Source organism: Thamnophis elegans, chromosome 12 (genome assembly GCF_009769535.1).
Source record: "Thamnophis elegans isolate rThaEle1 chromosome 12, rThaEle1.pri, whole genome shotgun sequence".
In the NCBI taxonomy this organism is placed as follows: domain Eukaryota; kingdom Metazoa; phylum Chordata; class Lepidosauria; order Squamata; family Colubridae; genus Thamnophis; species Thamnophis elegans.
This window is the reverse complement of record NC_045552.1, coordinates 8,605,912-8,627,610: the sequence shown is the minus strand read 5'-3', so window position 1 is coordinate 8,627,610 and position 21,699 is coordinate 8,605,912. Positions and strand designations below refer to the sequence as shown.

The window sequence follows — 21,699 nt, the reverse complement described above, 5'->3', positions numbered from 1 at the left end:
TTGTACCAGACTCCTGTGGAAGAGGGACTACCCAACATTTATTCTTGGAGTAAATATAATTACCGTACGACTTAGCTGTAAAACTAATAGTTTCAAACCACCATTTGTGACAATACTAGGATTGGTCCATGAAGTAAATGCCAAAACAAAACAAATGATTTGGGCCACATGTTGTCACATTAACAAATCTCTCTAGACTGTTGGCATATTTTTGATTTAATTTTTAAGTTTTTGCAAAAGTCATTTTGTGCACCATCCTGCTTAAGAGCACCGTGTTATTGTTCTCAGATTATGCATTGATGTAATAGACTCCATACACATCCTTCAAAAATGGCAACATTAAAATGTGTGAACCTTAATTCCCCAAATTTATTTATTCCCTTTGTCATAGTTGTGGCCTAGAGGGGGAGCTCTCGCCTCACAATCAGGAGGCTGTGGGTTCCATCTTAGGTCCAGGCAGATATTTCTCTCTCTGGGCACACCAAGAATATATCTGCCGAACAAAACTCTCCATTGGCAACAGGAAGGGCATCTGGCCATTAAAACACTCCGCTAGCATCATTTGCCCAGACTCCACCCCGCAAGGGATTATGGGGTTGTTAAAACGATGGTGATAATTTAAGAACTGCCCGTCTCTCTCTCTCACAAGTTAGCAAAATTCTGGGAGTTGAAACCTGCACATCTTCATGTTCCCAAATTTGAAAAACACGGATCTACATGAAGAAAAAGGATGGGAACCGCCGGATCAATTCAGCAAGAATTGGCAACTTGAATCTCTGCAGATGTTGCTGAACTACAACTCATGTCATCTTTCATCGTTGACTATGCTTTCTTGGGGTTCTGGGAACTGAAAGTCCCCATATCTGGATACCATTGGGTCAACTTAACAGGTGTGGATGGGGACTTCCCAGGAGAATCCATGACCACCTAGATGTTGTTGGGTTGAACTTCCCTGCAACTCTAACCTATGGCTGTGTTGGTTGGGCTTCTGGGAGTTGTAGTTCAGGGATATTTGTAAGTGGGTCTACGGTCCCTCATGCACCTAGCAAGTGTTATGCAAGCCCTTGTGTCACAGGAGAAGGCTGCTATTCTCAGTTGCCCCAAGATTGCTTCGTACATTATCAGCAGCTTGGCTTCCTGGAACATTGGGTTTGTGGCACATGTTGAGTTGCTCCTCCTCATTCTCTTTAGATGGCTTTATTGTGTTAAGGTAAATCATTTCTTCTTCGTTGCCATGTATCCGGGAGGGTTCCGCTTGCTCTTCCTCTGGCTCCCCTTCTTTCTTCTCCTTTTTCCGACTGGCCAAAGAAATGTCACAAAAATAAAAGAAGGAAATAACCATAGGGGAAATAAGATAAATGACAACGAAGGGAAAACATCTAGCCAAGTAGGGCAGGTAAAGCACACCTGAGAGGATCAAGTAGCAAAAGTACAGGTGGAAAGGACAGTGAAAAAGATGGATAAGTGCTTGGAAAACCATATTAACATTTGACAGCACAAGCTAGATAAATCAAAAGTAACTATGGGTTGGTTTGATTGAGGCCATTTCCCCATTAGAGACTTATAACAAAACAGCCTATCCAAGTTGGGAGACATCCTAGAGATGTGGAGACTCTAGAAAGAGTGCAGAGAAGAGCAACAAAGATGATGAGGAGACTGGAGGCTAAAACATATGAGGAACGGTTGCAGGAACTGGGTATGTCTAGTTTAATGAAAACAAGGACCAGGGGAGACATGATAGCAGTCTTCCAATATCTCAGGAGTTGCCCCAAAGAAGAGGGAGTCAAACTATTCTCCAAAGCACCTTGAGGGCAGGACAAGAAGCAGTGGGTGGAAACTAATCAAGGAGAGAAGCAACTTAGAACTAAGGAGAAATTTCCTTGAAGGTCTTCTAGTCCAACCCCCTGCTTAGGCAGGAAACCCTACACCACTTCAGACAAATGGCTATCCAATCTCTTCTTGAAAACCTCCAGTGTTGGAGCATTCACAACTTCTGGAGGCAAGTCATTCCACTGATTAATTGTTCTGACTATTAGGAAATTTCTCCTTAGTTCTAGATTGGCTTTCTCCTTGAATGCAATCTTTGTAGCATCACCCAGTCCTGGGGAGTCATGTCAGGGCGAGGCAAATTATGAAAGCAGCTCTGTCATTTCTGTACATGGGACATGACATCACGCACAGTCACGCAGGGGGAATTCCCTGGAGAAAGCACGTACTTTTGGAAGAGGTAAAAGGAAACTAGGCCATCAAAGAATATAGTGGCTGGACACCATCAAAGCTGACACCAGTCAGAGCATAGAACGACTCGAAGAAGTAGTGCAGGATCGTAAGACGTGGAAAGACCTGGCCCATAGGATCACCAAGAGTCGGACACAACTGAACAGATAATGTCATCATCACCATGAAAGGTGATTTTTTTCAGGAGGCAACTGGACTGTCTTGTTTTTTTCTTTTCTTTTTGAAGACGTTTCTCTTCTTATCCAAGAAGCTTCTTCAGCTCCGACAGGATAGTGAGGGATGGAAGGATTTATATTAAGACGAGAAGCGAAACATCTTCAAAAAGAAGAAAAATAAGAGAGTCCAGCTGTCTCCTGAAAAAGCACCTCGGGGACAACCATGACCTAGATGACTTGAGGATCTCCGCCGACTACCACCGTGAATGGAGAGTGGTTTGCTTTACAATAGTGTGGAGCTAATCATGGTACTAGATGACCCTACTTTTGTCATTCTGATGAAAGCATCGGCTGCTGTGGAAAGCACTGGCCCAGCTTTGGCTGAAGGGCCATAAAGCCTGCTCCTTGACTGTTATTTCGGTACAATGATGTTTGGATAATGCTAGTGAGGACACCCCTTCTGCGCTGCAGGACTGTAGTTGGGTCCGACTGATTTTGGGGGAGGAAAAGCCCTGAGTTTGGTTGTTGGGGGTTGCCACATTCCCAAGACTAGCTTACTTTGACTGGAGAAGCTGCTTGGGAGAGCAGTGCAACGTCTCTACCAGGGGTGGGTTCCTGCCAGTTCTAAGCTCTTCTGTAGAAGAGGTTCCACAAATCTACAGTGCCATTTAGAACCGGTTCCAGCTCCCTCCCTCCGCCCGTCTGCACATCATCAAGATGAAGAGCGAGAGGAGGAATTCTGGGAGTTGAAGTCCACAAGTCTTAAAGCTGTCAAGTTTGAACACCCCTGGGGTTTTTTTTCTAAAGGGTTAGGGGTGCAAGGGTCTTGTAACTTGACAGTTTTAAGACTTGCGTGCTTCAAATGCCAGAGTTTCTGAGCCAACATTTTGGTTGCTAAGCAAGAGTGTTGTTAAGTGAGTTTCACCACATTTTACAAGTTGGCCACCCCCACCCAGTCACATGACTGCCAAGCCACTCCCACTCAGTCACATGGCCGGCAAGCCACTCCTACAAAGCAGGCCACACCTACAGAAGAGATTCTAAAAAAATTTGAAACCCACCACTGGTCTCTACTAACAAGAATTGGCCCAGTTGCTGTGATTCAACCTTCAGACCACTTTAGCCTGAAGGTCTGAGAATCTTCATCGAGCGATATGACTGATCCTTTACGCTTCTTACCTGCTTGCTGTCACTTTGTAAACCAACAGTCCCAGCAAGGTGAAGAGGGCGAGCCCTGCAACTGCTCCCCCAAATCCGATGAGCAAAAGGGTGAGGTTCCCTGCAAAAAAAGAGAGAGACACTGGCAAGGAAGTGGTCGAAACAGGCAGTGTGAGTCAGACGTACCTTAGGGGGTCTCCAGCCTTGGCAATTTTAAGCCTGGAGGACTTCAATTCCAGAATTCCCCAGCCAGCTTGTTGAAGTTGAAGTCCTCCAGGCTTAAAGTTCCCAAGGTTGGAGACCCTTGTCTTAAAAACAACCAGAAATGATGTTTGTAATTTTTTTTCACCATGAGTCAGTGCCTATCTATGCTGCAGTGGGTTGGCCTGAAGACTTGCTGGTAGAGCCACCAACAACACCATCACCATGTGGCATCCTTGAATGCCTGTGCAGACCCTCTAGCCTAGTATTTCTCAATCTTGGCAACTTTAAGACATGTGGTTTTCAACTCCCAGAAATGCTAGGTAGGAAATTCTGGGAGTTGAAGTCTTAAAAGTTGTCACGGTTGAGAAACAATGCTCTGTCCTTGTGAAGCCAATTATGAGTATTTTCCAAGGCAGCATTACAAATAGGAGAGGAAGAGAGAGAGAGAGAGAGAGAGAGAGAGAGAGAGAGAGAGAGAGAGAGAGAGAGAGAGAGAAGGAAGAAGAAGAAGAAGAAGAAGAAGAAGAAGAAGAAGAAGAAGAAGAAGAAGAAGAAAGATATTCCTTGATAACAAACTTCTTCATTTCAATATTCAAAAAGAAGAGGAGGAGGAGGAGGAGATATTCCTTGATAAAAAAGATTCCCACAAACTTCATCTTAATGTTCAAATTGTAGTTATACCTTCTGAGGTCTTCTACCCAATCACTATCTGGGGAGGAGATGCTGGTTGGGAGAAGGAGAGAGAGAGGGGGGGGGAGAGAAGAAGAAGAAGAAGAAGAAGAAGAAGAAGAAGAGGAGGAGGAGGAGGAGGAGGAGGAGGAGGAGATATTCCTTGATAAAATAGATTCTCACAAACTTCTTCATTTCAATATTCAAATTGTAGTTATACCTTCTGAGGTCTTCTACCCAATCACTATCTGGGGAGGAGATGCTGGTTGGGAGAAGGAGAGAGAGAAAAGGAGAGGAAGAGAGAGAGAAGGAGAGAGAGAGGGAGAGAGAGAAGGAGAGAGAGAGAAGGAGAGGAAGAGAGAGAGGGGGGAGGGAAAGAGAGGAAGAGAGAGGGAGAGAGGGGGAGAGCTTGAAACTGCTCCTAGTCCATCATCTTAACCACTATGCTACTCAGGCTGGTCACTTATATGTCCATATAGTTTTCTTTGGAACAGTAGGGAAACTGTTGCCCATTGCTTTCTAGTCCATATCTACATCTCCACAGGTATCTCTGGTTTAATCTTCCTTAGCCTTACCTGCCTTGATGGTGGGCAAGGTGATGTAGCTTTCCCCATGCTGATTGGTGGCCTTGCAAGATATCTGGGTAAAGTTAGATCCGGGCACCCTCAGGATGCCAACAATGGTTTGTTCCCAAGAGTTCAAGACTGCTTGCACTTCGGAGCTATTGAATTCTCCAGGAATGGTCAGGTTTAGAAGATTCCATTCAATTCTCGGAGGGGGGTTTCCCTCTGCCACACAGTAACAGGTGATAATCTCTTCGGTTCTTGAGATAGTACAGTTGCTTTCAGGCCAAATCACTGGCTTGTCTTTAAAAAAAATACACACAAGGATTTGTTGCAAAGAAAGGAGAAAGCATCACGCTAGGCTGGTGTCACTTGGATTTGAGCCATAGCTCCATATCTCCAAGTTGTCCTGTTGTGGTGATGTTCCTCAAATTGCCCTATTTGCTCATGGGCACAGCAAAAAACACCACGGGATAGGCATAAAGAAGAAAATTTGCAGCCCAAACTTGATTAAGGATTTTTAAAAATATTTCACAACCTTTTTTGTAGCAGTTGTTAAGTGAGCATTGTGGCCGTTAAGTGAAAGCTGTGGTTATTAAAAGCAAGCCCATGGTTTGCTATGGGGCACTTTTGCCAAAAACTGGAAGTAAACTGTCATAAAACGCAGTCAGGTGGCTATAGGAGATGACCAGGCAGAGCCCGCAGGAGGAGTCAAATGTGCCATCAGTCACGAGTTCCTGCGTGCCTACAAGAAATCCTTGAATGCCTTTCTTATCTCCCGCTAATTTCCTTTGACCGTTAGTAGTTCAGATTCATGTAGAGAGCTTAAGACTGCAATAGATCTGTACAGTCATTTGAACTGCCTGAATCTCCTGATTTTCCCGGCGCTTGACAATGGCTGCAGGAATCTGATCCTGCAAATGACTCCCAAGGCAACCTGGTTGCTGAGCGCTTGAGCGTCTTGTGATAATGAAATTTGGAATCCAAAATCCCACCCCCCCCAGATAAGTCCACCATAACTTGGAACGGTATATAAGCTACTAGTTGTAAGTCAAGGACTACCTCTAGGCAATATTCTGCCGTGGCATGTTTACATCATGGGTTGAGCTTGCAAAGTTTTTATGCTGAACATATTTAGCATTCATTAATCATGGGTACAAAATTGACTTGTGATGGCGAACCTACAGGTGGCACAAGAAATTGCTGGCATGGCAGCCCTCAGCTCAGGTGCTGGCCAGCTGATTTTCAGTCTTCCAGAGGGCCAGGGAAGGCTGTTTTCACCCTTCCCAGGCTTCAGGAGCCTGGGGAGGGCGAAAAATGGCTCAACGGTCCAACCGGAAGTTTGGGAACGAACTTCCGGTTGGGTCATTTTTCACCTTCTCCAGGTTCCGGAGGCTTTCCTGCAGCCTGGGGAGGGGGAAAAACAGCGCAACGGGCAAACCGGAAGTTCAGTTTAGCCATCACTGAAATAGACTGTCAATTAAAAATGTGTCTGGAAATACACTATATTGCCAAAAGTATTTGCTCACAACTGCTTCCGATTACGTGGATGGGTGAGCGAATACTTTTGGCAATATAGTTGTAGCTTGTTAGCCTGTGAAACGCTTTTCCTGTGAAATTCTCAGCATCTCTACCCATCCTAGCATTTCTCTCATGTGTATTCCAGACTGCGTTAGGCATTTACTGGTTTTTTTTTTTTTACTGCATATTAAAGGTTAAACGTGACATTAATTTGATTCGGAGTCTACCCCTCTCCAACATGGTGAAATATGCCCTTAATTCTACTCTTTTTACAAAAAGCCACATTGCCTCTTGCCACAGTAGGTGGCAGCACCAAGCCGATTTTGGCTATTCTCAAAAAAAAAAAAAAAAAAGGTAAGCAGATTTAGATCTAATTAGCTTAAAAATGCAGCCTATCTTAGCATTGCTGCTTTAGCAGAGTAAGGAAGATACTCAGAGATGATTCACACGCTGGTCAGTTTCAGTGCATTTCTACCATCAGGCAGAAGACATCAAAGTATAGCCAGCCGAACAAATAGGTTTTAAAGATAGTTTCTATCCCTGGGCTGTCAAACTTTTAAATACAACCAGAATCACTCCACGCACACGCTAGTTTTTTCTTTTCCTTTTCCTTTTTTTTCCCCCCTTTCCGCTATAATTTTGCACCAGTGAGGCTAAAACCAATTTCGTTGTATTTAAGTACCACGACAATAAAGATTATACTTATACTTACTTATGAGCATCAGTATCTGTAGGGTGTGGAGCAGAGGTGGGTTCCTACCAGTTTGCACCAGTTCGGTAGAACTGGTTCGTCAAATCTACTGAACTGGTTAGAAGAGGTTCCACCAGAAAGCAGGCCACACCTACAGAAGAGGTTCCAAAAATTTTTTGAAACCCACCACTGACACACACACACACACACACACACACACACACACTAACAGAGAGAGAGAAAGAGAAAGAAAGGAAGAAAGAAAAAAATAAAAAAATAAAAAAGAAAAAGTGAGAGAGAGATGAAAGAAAAAAAGGAAAAAGGGACAGAGAGACAAAAGGAAGGAGAGAGAGAGAGAGAGAGAGAGAGAGAGAACACATGGCTGGCAAGCCACTCCCACCAGGTCACATGGCCGGCAAGCCACTCCCACAAAGGAGGCCACACCCACAGAGTAGGTTTGAAAATTTTTTGAAACCCACCACTGATGTGTGTGGGGGAGAACAAGAGGCCAGACTACACAAATATGTGCCTGTTACAACTGCTAACGGAAGAAGAGCAGCAGACAGGAAGAAAAAGGAATGAAATGGTTCCTGTTCAAGTCAAACATCTATATAGAGAAGTGTTTAATGGAGCTTAGAACCATGATGGTGAATCTATGGCTTGCCGTGTCTGCGGGCAAGCGAGCTGTCACCCAGCCCAGCCCGGCCTCAGAAGAGGCTAGACGAGAAACACAAAAGCCCTGAAAAGAGAAAACATGAAATTGTCCTCTCACACTCCACACTTAGGTAAGCAGGTGGCGAGTCCTCCCCCATGCCAACATCATTTTCTGCCGCGCAATGGTAGGGCTCCAAGTCTCTCCCGATGTCCTTCAGCTTCACCTCTGGACCACTCCCTGCTACCTTCAGGGGTGCCTTTTGTGGCCCGAAGAACCAGTGGTAGCTGATGGGTGGTGGGTTTCCGCGGCTCTCGCATCTGAGAGTCACCTCGTCTCCTTCTTTCAGCCTTCGATTCCCAATGATCAAGATGGTCGCATTTTTGGGAGGATCTGAGAGAGAGAAAATCAGAAGGGAAGGAGGTTTGTACAGGCTGGGCTCATCGCACCTCCAAACGTGGCCATCTTCTTCCCCTCTTTCCCTGCCCCCAGATCAAAAATAGGATTCAATGTTTGGTTTGGTTTGGTTTATTGGATTTATGTGCCGCCCTTCTCCCAAGGACTCAGGGAGGCGTACAACATTAAAAAAAAACACATATTACAAAAGTTAAAAAATAAATAAACAGAATATCCAAAACAAACCCAATTAAGATTAACAATAACATTTTTAAAAAATTCAATTAAAATTAACAATAATCAATAATTTATTTTGTTTTGTTCAGGCCAGGCTGGCTTGCTGGAAAAGCCAACTTTTTAGGGCACGTCGGAAGGACCGGAGGTCGGGGATTATACGAAGCTCAGGGGGCAGCTCATTCCAGAGGGAAGGTGCTCCCACAGAGAAGGCTCTCCCTCTGGGGGTCGCTAGCCGACACTGTCTGGCCAATGGCCAACTCTGTGGGACCACACTGGATGGTGGGAGGCTACCGGTGGCAGTAGGTGGTCTCGCAGGTACCCTGGGCCTAAGCCATGGAACGCTTTAAAGGTCATAATTAGTACCTTGAATCGCACCCGGAAGACAACCGGCAACCAGTGCAGGCTGCCTAAAAGGGGTGCAACATGGGAGCACCTAGGTGCCCCCATGATAACCCGTGCAGCCGCATTCTGGACCAGTTGAAGCCTCTGGGTGCTCTTCAAGGGCAGCCCTATGTAGAGAGCGTTACAGTAGTCCAGGCGAGAAAGGACGAGGGCATGATGTCAACCAAGGCATCGCATTCTCAATGTGGTTGGCCTTCAACTCCCAGCAGCTGCAGCTGGTGTGGCCAATAAAGATGGGGAGTTGTGGTATGCTCTCAGTTGACTTAGTTTTGCCCTAACCCTGTCAATCAACAGGAGTGCTGATCTACCCCACAGCTTATCAAGTACTTAGGAGACAGGGGCTTGGCAGCACAAGGAAACAACAGCGAATGATTTGATAGCCAGCCATCAACATCTAAAAAGCTACATCTAAATAAGCTACATCTAAATAAGCTCCAGCTTATTGGAAGCAAAACATCTTCAAACAAAAAACAAGAAAGTTCAGTTGCCTCTTGAAAAAGCACCTTTGGAACAACTATGGCCTGGATGGCTGAGAATCTCCACAGACGTACACAGGGGTGGGTTCCTGCCAGTTCTAACCTCTTCTATAGAAGAGGTTCCACAAATCTATAGTGCCATTTAGAAATGGTTCCAGCTCCCTCACCCCGCCCGTCCGCGCATCATCAAGATGAAGAGCGAGAGGAGGAATTCTGGGAGTTGAAGCCCACAAGTCTATCAGGTTTGAACACCCCTGGGTTTTTTTCTAAAGGATTAGGGGTGCGAGGGTCTTGTAACTTGACAGCTTTAAGACTTGCACACTTCAATGCCAGAGTTCCTGAGCCAACATGACTGGAGGAGGAATTCTGGGAGTTGAAGTCCACAAGTCTTAAAACTGTCAAGTGTGAACACTCCTGTTTTTTTTTCCCTAAAGGGTTAAGGATGGAAGGGTCTTGTAACTTGACAGCTTTAAGACTTGCGTGCTTCAAATGCCAGAGTTTCTGAGCCAACATTTTGGTTGCTAAGCAAGAGCGTTGTTAAGTGAGTTTCATCACATTTTACATTGGCCATGCCCACCCAGTCACATGGCTAGCAAGCCACTCCCACCCGGTCACATGGCCGGCAAGCCACTCCCACAAAGCAAGCCACACCTACAGAAGAGGTTCTAAAAAAATTTGAAACCCACCAGTGGACGTACATCTAAAAAGCTACACCCAACAACCACGTAATATCGCACCAGAACAGTCCAGAGAACGCAGAGACGGGCTCCAGCAGGAGTCCAACAGCTTGGAAGATCTCTTGGCCCAAATTGGATTCTGCATTTTAAAAAAACCCCTCCAAGCAAGATGTCAGAGGAAGACTTCTCTCCCTCATTCAGTCAACATGAGGAGCCAACCCGCTTGAAAGGTCAGAAAAAAAAGGAACAGGGTTGGTCGGGTTTCCTGCACCCTTAGCTGTTACAATGCAATAAACTGTTACAATGTTAACATGAGAGGAAGTTTCTGTAAGCAGGGCAAAATAAAGATCAGGCTAGAAACAACACCAGAATGTTTCCTTCCTGCCTTCCTTACAGGATTAGCCCTGTAAAGTGGGAAAAAAGAAAAGGAGATTTCTTCCAACAACCGGTTCTCTGAACTGCTTAGAAAGTTAACAAGCGGTTCTCCCAAATAGGTGCGAACTGGCTGGATCCCACCACTGCTTCCCAAGACAAGCTTAACAGAGTTGAGACTTTGACTGAGAATCTCCTAACAGATGTTAGACCCAATCAACAGCATTGGCAGAGGCAACACTAATGTTCCAGACTCCAAACTCTTGAATTCCCCTACAGCTTCCAAGCTTCTGGCAAATACTGTACATACATCGATACATATCACAGGCATTTCAGAATAAAACAGAGCAGATCAGATGTCATTTCCAATGCTGAGCTGGGACACTTACACTGAATATTCAGGTTGATCCCACTGTAAATCTGTTGCTTGTTTGGAAAAGTTGCAGTGCATCGCAAATGTCTGCCATGGTCTTCGTGGGAAGGGATGTAGTTAAAAGTCGATTCCGTCCGCCAGGATCCACCTGTCAAATATTCTTGGATTGTGACAGCCTTGTTTTTGCCTAGGTTCCAGGTGAGGATCGGTGGAGACAAAGGACAGGTGTGCAAAACTGAACAAGACACTTGGGTGGGATCGCCTTCGGTCACTAGTCCCAGATCACTCAACTCCAGCTGGTTAGGGACATCTGAGATGGCACCAAAAGAGACCAAATGGGTAGGATGAGTGGAGACACTTACCATTCAGCCAGGATTACTACAGATGGTCCTTGACTTAGGACCACTTGTTTAGCCACTGTTCAAAGTTACAATGATGCTGAAAAAAAAGTGACTTATACCCCAGTCTTCACCTTTTGATCTTGCAGGTCACCTTTTGCTTAAAATAGCAAAAAAAAAATTTACAAAATCAGGTGCAACTCATCTAACAATCACCCCCGCTTAGCAACAGATGATGTAATCCTCCTAAGTTGAGGACTATCTATACAAAGAGAAGGTTTGCTATGAAAAATTGGGCTAAAATTTGTTAGTTTTAATGCTCTTTTTTTTTAAAAAAAAATGAAAGACGTAAAAATAATTCAGGCAATAGATATAATTTACAGTAACATCAGTGGTGGGATTCAGATGGTTCTCACCTATCCAAGAGAACCGGTTGGCAACTTTCTAAGCAGTTCGGAGAACCGGTTGTTGGAAGAAATATTTTGTTTTTTCCCACTTTCCAGGGCTAATCCTGTAAGGAAGGCAGGAAGGAAACATTCTGGTGTTGTTTCTAGCCTAATCTTTATTGCTCTGCTTACAGAAACTGCCTCTCTGGTTAACCCTTATGACATTATAACAGCTAAGGCGAAGTGCCCATCGACCTGAGTGATGTTGAGTTAGCCACACCCACATAGTCACATGACCACTGAGCCCCACCTACCCAGCTGGTCATTAGGTCAGAGAACCGATTGTTAAATTATTTGAATCCCACCACTGAGTAACATCATCATCTTTTAATGATCCCCATAACCCTTTGTGGGATGGAGTCTGGGCAACTGAATGGAGCTGACTGTTTATTGGCCAGATGCCCTTCCTGTCGCCAATGCAGAGGTTTTTTTTTCCAGCAGATACATTCTCATTGTGCCCAGAGAGAGAAATATCTGCCTCTACCTAGGATCGAACCCACAGCCTCCTGATTGTGAGTCGAGAGCTCCACCCCTAGGCCACTCCACCACTCATATAATTTACAGTATCCGGAATTTAAAATAACCTTCAGAAGTGCAATCTCTGCCAAAATAACCATGGACACTGTTTTGGTTATGGAAGAGAGGGGTGAAGTCTAATCTCAGCAACTTAAAGGGAACAACTAGAGCTGGTAGCTCCTCCTCCGACCACACCAGCAACAATATTGAGACTAAAGCATGCTAGGTTCATGGCAAATATGAAGCTGGGAGAAAAAGGGGGGAAAAACCACTACTTTAAAACTAAATAGCTAGATATATCTTAGTCCTTCGCCAACATTGCTTATTTGACGGGACCCAAAACAAGCCAACTGTGTCAGAGCATATTGGATAGCCAGACATTACGAAAGGCAGATCGTCCCTCAACCAGCTAAACCCTATGCCTCTAGGGCAGAGGTCAGCAAACTGCGGCTCTGGAGCCGCATGTGGCTCTTTCCTCCCTCTGCTGCGGCTCCATCACTGGTCGGCACCACAATTTTGAGAAGAGTTTCTGGTGGTGGTGGGAGGGGGGGGAGAAGCACAGTGCACCAAGAGAAGTCTCTATGGAAAGGGGAGGGTTTTCCAGTGGTCTCCACTATTGATAGGGCTTTCGGTTATGACAGGTACATCATGCTAGGAGGAGACTCTATGGTGGGGGGAACTGAACTTCCGGTCAGCTCCAGAATTGAACAGGGGGCTTCCGGTTAGTGGCTCCTGGAGTTTTCTTTTCTGCAGGAAACGGGTCCAAATGGCTGTTTGGGTGTTTAAGTTTGCCGACCCCTGCTCTACGGCTTTATAGGTAATGACCATCACTTTCAATCATACCTGGAAGTCAATTGGCACAACCACTATGGCTTATGTAGAAGCAGTGGTGTGATTCAAATAAATTAATAAACAGTTCTCTGCCCTAATGACAAGCCAGGTAGGTGGGGTTCAGTGGTCATGTGACTGGGTGGGCATGGCCAACTCAATGTCACTCAGGTAGATGGGTGCTTTGCCATAGCTGTTACAATGTAGTAAGGGTTAACCGGAGAGGCAGTTTCTGTAAGCAGGTCAATAAAGATTAGGCTAGAAACTACACTAGAATGTTTCCTTCCTGCCTTCCTTTCAGGATTAGTCCTGTAAAGTGGGGAAAAAAACAAAATGAGATTTCTTCCAACAACCGGTTCTCCGAACTGCTTAGAAAGTTAACAACCAGTTCTCCCGAATGGGTGCAAACTGGCTGAATCCCACCACTGTGTAGAAGGGTATTACAATGCAGAGCAAGGCTTGCCCATCATTGCTAGGGTTGTAGTTTTTGAATGCTTTTCAAAAACAGGACATTATATAGCAAATTGCAACAGCCACCGACAAAATGACCAAGGCAAAGAACAAATGCAATTGGAACACAGGTTAAACTTCTGCAAAAGTCTCTCTGGCCACAGCCTCTCCCTGTTCTTCAAATGAATAGGAGCAAAATCCAGCTATTTATGCAACGTCCCAACCAGAAAAATATTTCCATCCTCAGAGGAGATCTTGACCCAAAGATACACTAACCTGTTACGTCTACCTTGACAGTGACATCATAAAAGGGATGTTTGACCAAGTCAGGGTTGATCCAAACGTAATATTTCATGGCATCCTCCATCTCTACTGGATTGATGCTGAGAGTACAGTTGCCCTTTTGCAGATTTCCCACCACTTCCGTTCGTCCCTGGTAGGCTGGAAGGACATCGATTAGCGTTTTGCTGTTGTAGATTTTAGGGTAGTTCCAGAAATGATACTGGTACCAAGCCACACTGATGTCCTGAGAATCCCATGAATCTGGGACGGTGAAGGAACACGGGATGACCACACAGGATCCTTTTAAGGCTTGGATGGAGTTGGGCAGGATGGAACTCCAGGCTGCAGAGATAGGGCTGTCAAAGAGAACTGGAGAAAAGTTGGGGAGGGGAGGATAAAAAAAAGGAGAGGGGTTCCACCTGGAGCTAAGATACCCCATGGCCCTTGAAGAACAGCCCTCATCCTCTGAAGGGAACTAATTGTGATGTATCTTAGTTCTTCTGATTCTAGACAAGTTGGGGAAGTTGGGATGCATAGTAAAGGAAGCATCCTGCTAGAACAGATCAAACATCTGCCTACTCCACCATTCGGTGGACATAATAGTCAATGTTTCTGGAATCCTTCAAGCAGGACCTAAACATGATGGCCACTTATGTTCCCCAGCAGCCCCATCAAGAAGACCACTTTGTCCTGATGCTTTATTACATAACTTACCTAGGAGAAACGTCAGAGGGAGATATTCGTTGGACGGTTTCATGTCGCAAAGTCTCTTTGACGGTCGCAACCTGGAGATTGCCCCAAGGGTGGGGAATGGCAACTCCTTGTCCTGGTCTTCTCTGTCATGCGCAATCGAACTCTCCAATGAGAAAAATGGATTGGATGAGAAAAAAGTTGAAAAGCTGAAGGAGATGAATCAGAAACCGAAATTGAGACCTTAGCAGAAGATTGTTTTAAATATTGATGATGGCCAAATACTGAGAAAAAAATTCCGTGCGTTCTTGAAAGACATTGCAGATGAAAAAGAAAATTCGGTTGTCTGAAAGTTGTACAGCCATGTAAGGCTTGAACCACCAACAGAAAGACTAACTCTCCACAAAGGGACGGTGGAGTTGGGTGAATAAGCTTTGTCTGTTGGGTTTCTGCCACATCAAGAATGTTGAAAGCCTCCATCATTTCTGCCATTTAAAAAAAGCACTAATATATGTTGCTTAAACATATATTAGTGTTGAAACACCATCGAGCTTCTAATCTGATGAAAGTGGGAGAAAGGATTCTTGCAAGAAATGGCAAGAGACTACCCCATCCCTCTTCTCCAACCCAACCCAACTCAACCCATCCTCTTTGATGGAAAGCAAAAGTGATCAAGGAATCTCTTGATCAGGCAATGAAAAATGCTGGGACAAATTTTTACCTTCACTAACTTCTCTCTGATATTCCACTGTTGATGTCCTCCTAGGGCCAACGAACTGGAGGGATTATTAACTTGAAACATGATTATTCTCACAATGATCACCCATCCCAGCACTAGTTCTCTTGCTTTTGATGGCCACTTAAACTGCCCTGAGATATTTGGCCACCTAAGATCACATTTAAGGTGATACTCTCTCCCTTCCATTGCTAAGGTGCAAAGGGATCACCACACCTTCTGAACCAAAGGATGTGATGGTGACTCATTAGGAGGACAGCATGTTTTTAAAGGCCATTTCCTCCCCTGTGCATGAAATGTGGACTATGGTCAATAGTTGTGGTTTCCTGATGAGTAATGCTTCTTTATCCTTTAGCTAAGGCTGCTAGATGAGTGATGAGTAGTCTAACCTGGGGGTGAAAAACGGCAGACTTGGACTTGAGAAGGGAGCAATGAACTGTTAAGGGAGGAGGAAAGATCAGCTGGTCTGGGGAAAGGGAAAGAGTGAGAAAGAAACTCAAAATAACCCCACTGTTAGGCCTACAGCGGTTCCTTTAAGAATCTTTAGCCTGCCACACTCTCTCTTCTAGCTTCATCTTTAGTATGCGGATTCATTAAGGGGGGAATAGCAAGGGGTAGAATGTGTTGTTTTCAAAATAAAAAATTCCTTCCTAGAAGCTCAAGATTATTCTTTGTCTCCGCACCTTGGCACCTGACCGGAACCAGCTGGGTGGAGATGCCAGCGTGGAAAGAGAAGATTGGACCATGTGATGGATTTGTGGGTGTGGGGACAAGATCATTAACTTTTAACTGGTTGGAATCCCAGGAAGCTCTTTGGAATTGGGATTCCATAGTACGAGGCCAAAATGTCTGTTTTATTAAATTGGAACTTTAAGGATAGCTCTGCCTTGGACTCTGATTTAATTCTGCATGATATTTGGGACACCCACACTGCAGCTGTGCATGGTTTGCCAATTGCACAGTGGCAGATCGGACAGCACTCCAGAGGGTTAAACGTCATTGCCCAGAGGATCATTGGTTGCCTTCTCCCCTCCTCGGAAGAGCTTTATCACTCCCTTAAAAATGTTCAAAACATGCTTAAAGATCCATCTCATCCTGGGCACCCTTTCTTTTTTTAACTATTACCATATGGCAGACGGTACAGGATAATAAAAACAAGAACAAATAGAGTGAAAAACAGCATGTAACCCAGAGTAGTAACTATAATGAATTCTACTGTAAAGTGCAATATTAATATCAGCTACCAGCTTTCAGCCTGTGCTAGAGGGGTAACATTTCTCTCTGCTGTTGAGACTCATGTGACTTTTCATCTCACCTAGCCTGAGGATCTTGACCTGATGTGTCATTTCAGTACCTCTTTTGACCAGCCCTATTGAAAACAAGGGGACCAAAATATCATCCCGCATAAATTATGGCCACCAAAAATGGGTTGCAAACATCCAGATGACCACGACATAACCCACAAATTTTGATTGACATTTTTTTTTTTTTGAAGGGCATTGGTCATTGTGTTGGCTTCATTTGTTTGCTCGGGGTCTCGATGCTGGTTTGATGTGCTAGTTTGGTGGGAAAAAGTTGTTTGGTGGCAAAATTCAATTCCTGGTGCTAATTTTAAGCAGGGCATTTGGCCAAAGGCCTTTTCCCTCTCTGAAAAACAAGCAAAGAAACATCAGCAGCAGCAACAGTTTGGCTTCCGAATGCGACACATTTCAAAAGCATGTGAAATTTTGTTTCAGCTCCAGGCTCTGGACACAATTGTCAATTTGCTAATGATCATTGTGCATGGAAATTGCTTGGAGCGCAAAAGCTGAACCTTTGCTTTCCCATCTCTCTCTCTCTCTCTCTCTCTCTCTCTCTCTCTCTCTCTCTCTCTCTCTCTCTCTCCTTCTGTCTCTGTCTCTCTGCCTCTTCCTCTCTCTCACTGTCTCTCTGCCTCTGCCTCTCTCTCTTTCTCTCTCTCTGTTTCTGTCTCTGTCTGTCTGTCTGTCTGTCTCTGTCTCTGTCTCTCTGCCCCCCCTCTCTCTGCTTCTGCCTCTCTCTCTGTCTCTCTCTGCCTCTCTCACACACACTGTCTCTCTGCCTCTCTCTCTCTTGCTCTGCCTCTGCCTCTACCTCTCTCTCTCTCTCTGTGTTTCAGTCTCTGTCTCTGTCTCTCTGCCTCTCTCTCTCTCTGCTTCTGCCTCTCTCTGTGTCTCTCTCTGTCTCTCTCTCCTTCTGTATCTGCCTCTCTGCCTCTCTCTCTCTCTGCTTCTGCCTCTCTCTGTGTCTCTCTCTCCTTCTGTCTCTGCCTCTCTGCCTCTCTCTCTCTCTCTCTGCTTCTGCCTCTCTCTCTGTCTCTCTCTGTCTCTCTCTCCTTCTGTATCTGCCTCTCTGCCTCTCTCTCTCTCTGCTTCTGCCTCTCTCTGTCTCTCTCTGTCTCTGTCTCTCTCCTTCTGTCTCTGTCTCTCTGCCTCGCTCTCACACACACTGTCTCTCTGCCTCTCTCTCTCTCGCTCTTCCTCTGCCTCTACCTCTCTCTCTCTGTTTCTGTCTCTGTCTCTCTGTCTCTGTCTCTCTGCCTCTCTCTCTCTGTTTCTCCCTCTCTCTCTCTGTCTCTCTCTGTCTCTCTCTCCTTCTGTCTCTGCCTCTCTGCCTCTCTCACACACACACTGTCTCTCTGCCTCTCTCTCTCTCTCTCTGCTTCTGCCTCTCTCTCTGTCTCTGTCTCTCTCGTCTGTCTCTCTGTCTGTCTCTCTCTGATGATGCCTAACCATTATCTAATTATCTGTTGAAGTCTGTGTCTGAACAGAAAGGGCAGTGCGGGGGAGGGCCCCACCTCATTAGTTCATTTCTCAATGTGCCCACATAAAGCACAGCTGGTGCTCACTCTTCTATAGGCTCTCCATCCCTATTTTTCTGTCAGTTGATCACTTCAGCCAAGGTAACAGAAGTTTTTTCATTGCTTTAAGGTTCGATATGAGTTGTTTGCCTTCGACTCAAGTGTGGATTCTTTGAATCCAGCCACTATGGTTTGTAAACTCAAGAATCCAACCACTGTAATTTATCAATAAACTTATCATTTTATGATATGTCAATCATTCCCTCAACGCTGTCAAACCATCCACCAAGGCTGCATTACTATTAATCTCCTCATCGTTCCTATCACCCATCTCCTCCCATTTATGACTGTATGACTGAAACTGCGTTGCTTGTACCTTTACAATTAATATTGATTGTTTCCTAGTATGATTTGATTGTTGATTTGTACCCTGTGATTATCATTAAGTGTTGTACCTTATGATTCGTGACTAATGTATCTTGTCTTTTTATGTCCACTGAGAGCATAAGCACCAAAGACAAATTCCATGTATGACCAATCACACTTGGCCAATAAATAATTGTTTTGTATTGTATTATATTGTATTGTATTGCATTGCATTGCATTGCATTCTATTCTACTCTACATTACACTACACTACACTATACTACTGTACTGTACTGTATAATTAAACGAGCTATGACAAAACTGCAAATTTCTACTAAACCCGGAGACCTTGGAAAGGACTGGAACAACTGCAATCTCCAGAATTTGTCAAGATTTTATATACATGCTAAAGAAAATGGATTCTGAGGCTGCTCCCAGCCTGTACAGAATATTTTGACCATATGAAATGCCTCCAATGACACTTAGGCCAAACCTATAACCTTGCTATCATGTTTCCCCGGAAATAAGACAGGGTCTTATTTTATTTTGACCCCCAAAATAAGCACTTGGCCCTATTTTTGGGGAGGTCTTATTATTTTTGAGGTTCATGAGGTAGCAAGCGTGATCACCTCATGGCTGCTGCTGTGTTGCAATATTTTGGGGGGGGGGTATTTTCAGGGGAGGGCTTATTTTAGCACATGAGCTCAAAAGCCCGATTGGGCTTATTATCCAGGGAGGTCTTATTTTTGGGAAAACAAATTACTAACAGCAGTTTTCTTTCTAAGGTTCAGAAGGTATCATGGTTGATATGGTTGATAGAGATTAGCCTTGCATTTAAGTTCATATTTTTGTTAGATATAGTACCAGAAAAAAATATTATAAGGTGAATTTGTATTTCATGTTGCATGTTTTGAGGGCAGCAAGAATTATATTTGTACAGCATTGGAGAAATGAGGAAACACCGAGAGAAAAAGATGTAATTAAAAAGATATTAGATTGCGCAGAAATGGATGGACTGACATTAAGGATAAAAGAAAGGGAAGATACGGAGTTTGTTCAAATATGGGATTTCTTTTATAAATGGTTGGGTAACCGAGGTAGAAATTAGGAGCTGGGAAAACATTATTATATAAGCAATTGACCCAGACAACACACTGTTCACAAAGCACTGGTGTATGTTAAATGAAAATGCACAAATAAACTATTTAAAAAAAACTCAAAGGAAAATGTTTCTCTCCAGTGGAACTCCATGCCTGAGCCCAGAGATTATTCCAGGAGTATCCCCTCCCCCCCAATAAAATTCTATGTATATGTTCTTGGGTTTGGGGTTTTTGTGCACAAGGTTATTGCTTTAGGAAATACATTGTGGCTCTCAACCACTTGCAAATCAGAAAAACCTCTTCTCAAATGGGCTTTCTCTTAAGGGGGGTTTTCAAAATTATTGCAGGTGCACAGGCAAAACATCGACTGACTGATCTCTTAAAACTATATAATGTGCCATCTAATATCAGGAATAAAAAAGTTTCTAGCACATTAGCCCAACAGAGTGACTGACTCACCATCACCAGGTTTCAAAGCCCTTTTGGTTTAAGCATCAACACTGTGGGGTATTGAGTGCAATATATGTGTGTGTGTGTGTGTGTGTGTGTGTGTGTGTGTGTGTGTGTGTGTGTTATTTGTGCTGATAAATAAATAAATAAATAAATAAATAAATAAATAAATAAATAAATAAATAAATAAATAAATAAATAAATATAGTGTCACCACCCCTGGTAAGCCCCAATTATGGGAGAAAGCTAACGGCTCCCATTATCTGTCAATCGGCTCGTCACAAGAGTCCATCACGACAGAAACCCAATGTTTTTACTGTTGCCTTTGTTACACATTTTGTGTTATATTTGTGCTGATAAATAAATAAAGGGAGACTAGTATAGATCTATTTCAAGCTATTTAGCTCTCATCAGCTAGCCATACCCTTACTGGGATTCGAACCTGTGCTATATTACATCTTAGGCAAATGTCTTAGCCATTAAGCCACAAGTTCTTTTAGATAGATAGATAGATAGATAGATAGATAGATAGATAGATAGATAGATAGAGAGATAGATAGATAGAGAGATAGAGATAGAGATAGAGAGATAGAGAGATAGAGAGAGAGAGAGATAGATAGATAGATAGATAGATAGATAGATAGATAGATAGATAGATAGATAGATAGATAGATATAAAAATTCAGAATTTGGTTGGGATCTGTTATCCCTGGGAATGTTGTCCCAATGTTGATTTTCTCAAGAGGCAACTGGACTATCTGGCTTTTTTCCCCCCTTTGGAGATGTTTCGGCTCTTGTCCAGGAAGCTTCTTCAGTTCGGACTGGATGGTGGGGAATGGAAGGATCCAGTCCGAACTGAAGAAGCTTCTTGGAGGAGAAGTGAAACCTCTTTTTAAAAAATCCAAAAAGTTCAGTTGCCTCTTGAAAAAAGCACCTCCAGGAAAACCTCGGACCGGAATGACTGACAATCTGCATAGAATCCTGGATGGTCCTCTTATCTGTGGAAGACTGCCAGGGATCCACCTAAAGGGAGGGGGGGAGGGGACAGGATTCCTTCCCAGCTGTCTAAAACTGATGGAGCAGCAAAGCAGATATACTTTCTAGAGTCTATTAACTTCAGGTTGTATACCACGAGAACGTGGTAGAGTCCTTCTCTCTGCTGGAACCCTGCAGTCGGTTCAGATTTGCAGGTATGGCTCCGTGCCCCAATTAGCGGAGAGATGCCTTCTGCTGAAGTAGGATGGAGGGCAATTCATAGGAGGGGGGGCATGAGCCCAACCTTCTTTCCTCCCCCCTCCCAATTCCCCTTTCAGCTATGAGTGAACTAACAATAGTTCTCCCCCCCCTCCGGCTTCCCATCTTGGTTCCGTTCTTAAATGCCTCTCCCTACTCCCAGATTCCCCCTCCCCGTCCCCGAGCTCTCCCAGAGGGGCTCACCTGTCACAAGGCGGGGGGACCCCAGCCGCTCCCCCCCATCAGCACCTGCGCCGGGACCAGCGGCTTCTTCATGCTCTATTTCTTCTGCTCTCTGACAGCCTGTTTACTGCTCCATCCCGCCCCCCTCGCTCTCCCCCCCCCCCCCGTCCTCTCCCCGCGCTTGTCAACTATAAATAATCCTCTCGCGCGCGCGCCCAGGACTTGCCAAGTTTTGTTGAGCTGCCGTTCTCCGCTTCAGCATCCCAGCCCAGCTACCTCTTGTCCGCTACCTGCTGCTTCGGAATTGCAAGCCAAGTTGAAAAGCAACATCCCTGCCTTCTTGCTTTTGTTTCTCGAAGGGCCTGTGTTGTTTATTTATGTATTTATCACGTTTATGTGGCCGCCCCATCTCACAAAAAGTGAGTCTGGGTGGCATTCCTACTGTTCTTAGGAGAGCTTTCAAATCTCGATCCTGCAAC

At 44.5% G+C, this 21,699-nt stretch overlaps 1 protein-coding gene across 1 annotated transcript; it reads right to left on the bottom strand.

Annotated features, from left to right (window-relative positions):
• Positions 1–555: 555 nt before the first annotated feature.
• On the bottom strand, positions 556–21,326 carry LOC116515916 (myelin-associated glycoprotein-like). Its single transcript, XM_032228226.1, has 8 exons — positions 21,242–21,326; positions 14,359–14,543; positions 13,639–14,013; positions 10,801–11,094; positions 7,972–8,244; positions 5,000–5,290; positions 3,573–3,672; positions 556–1,298 (listed from the first exon to the last, which is right to left on the bottom strand). The coding sequence occupies exons 2-8, from the start codon at positions 14,399–14,401 to the stop codon at positions 1,070–1,072; spliced, it is 1,605 nt and encodes a 534-aa protein (XP_032084117.1). The 5' UTR covers positions 14,402–14,543; positions 21,242–21,326; the 3' UTR covers positions 556–1,069.
• Positions 21,327–21,699: the final 373 nt, after the last annotated feature.

Bases quoted from the DNA above. Each gene is read 5' to 3' on its own strand.
- LOC116515916 (XM_032228226.1), bottom strand. From the start codon at position 14,401: ATGAAACCGTCCAACGAATATCTCCCTCTGACGTTTCTCCTAG. The intron at 14,014-14,358 runs GTAAGTTATGTA...ACTTTTCTCCAG, and splicing joins CCCTCTGACGTTTCTCCTAG to TTCTCTTTGACAGCCCTATC. The intron at 3,673-4,999 runs GTAAGGCTAAGG...CTTTTTTTGCAG, and splicing joins CTTGCCCACCATCAAGGCAG to GGAACCTCACCCTTTTGCTC.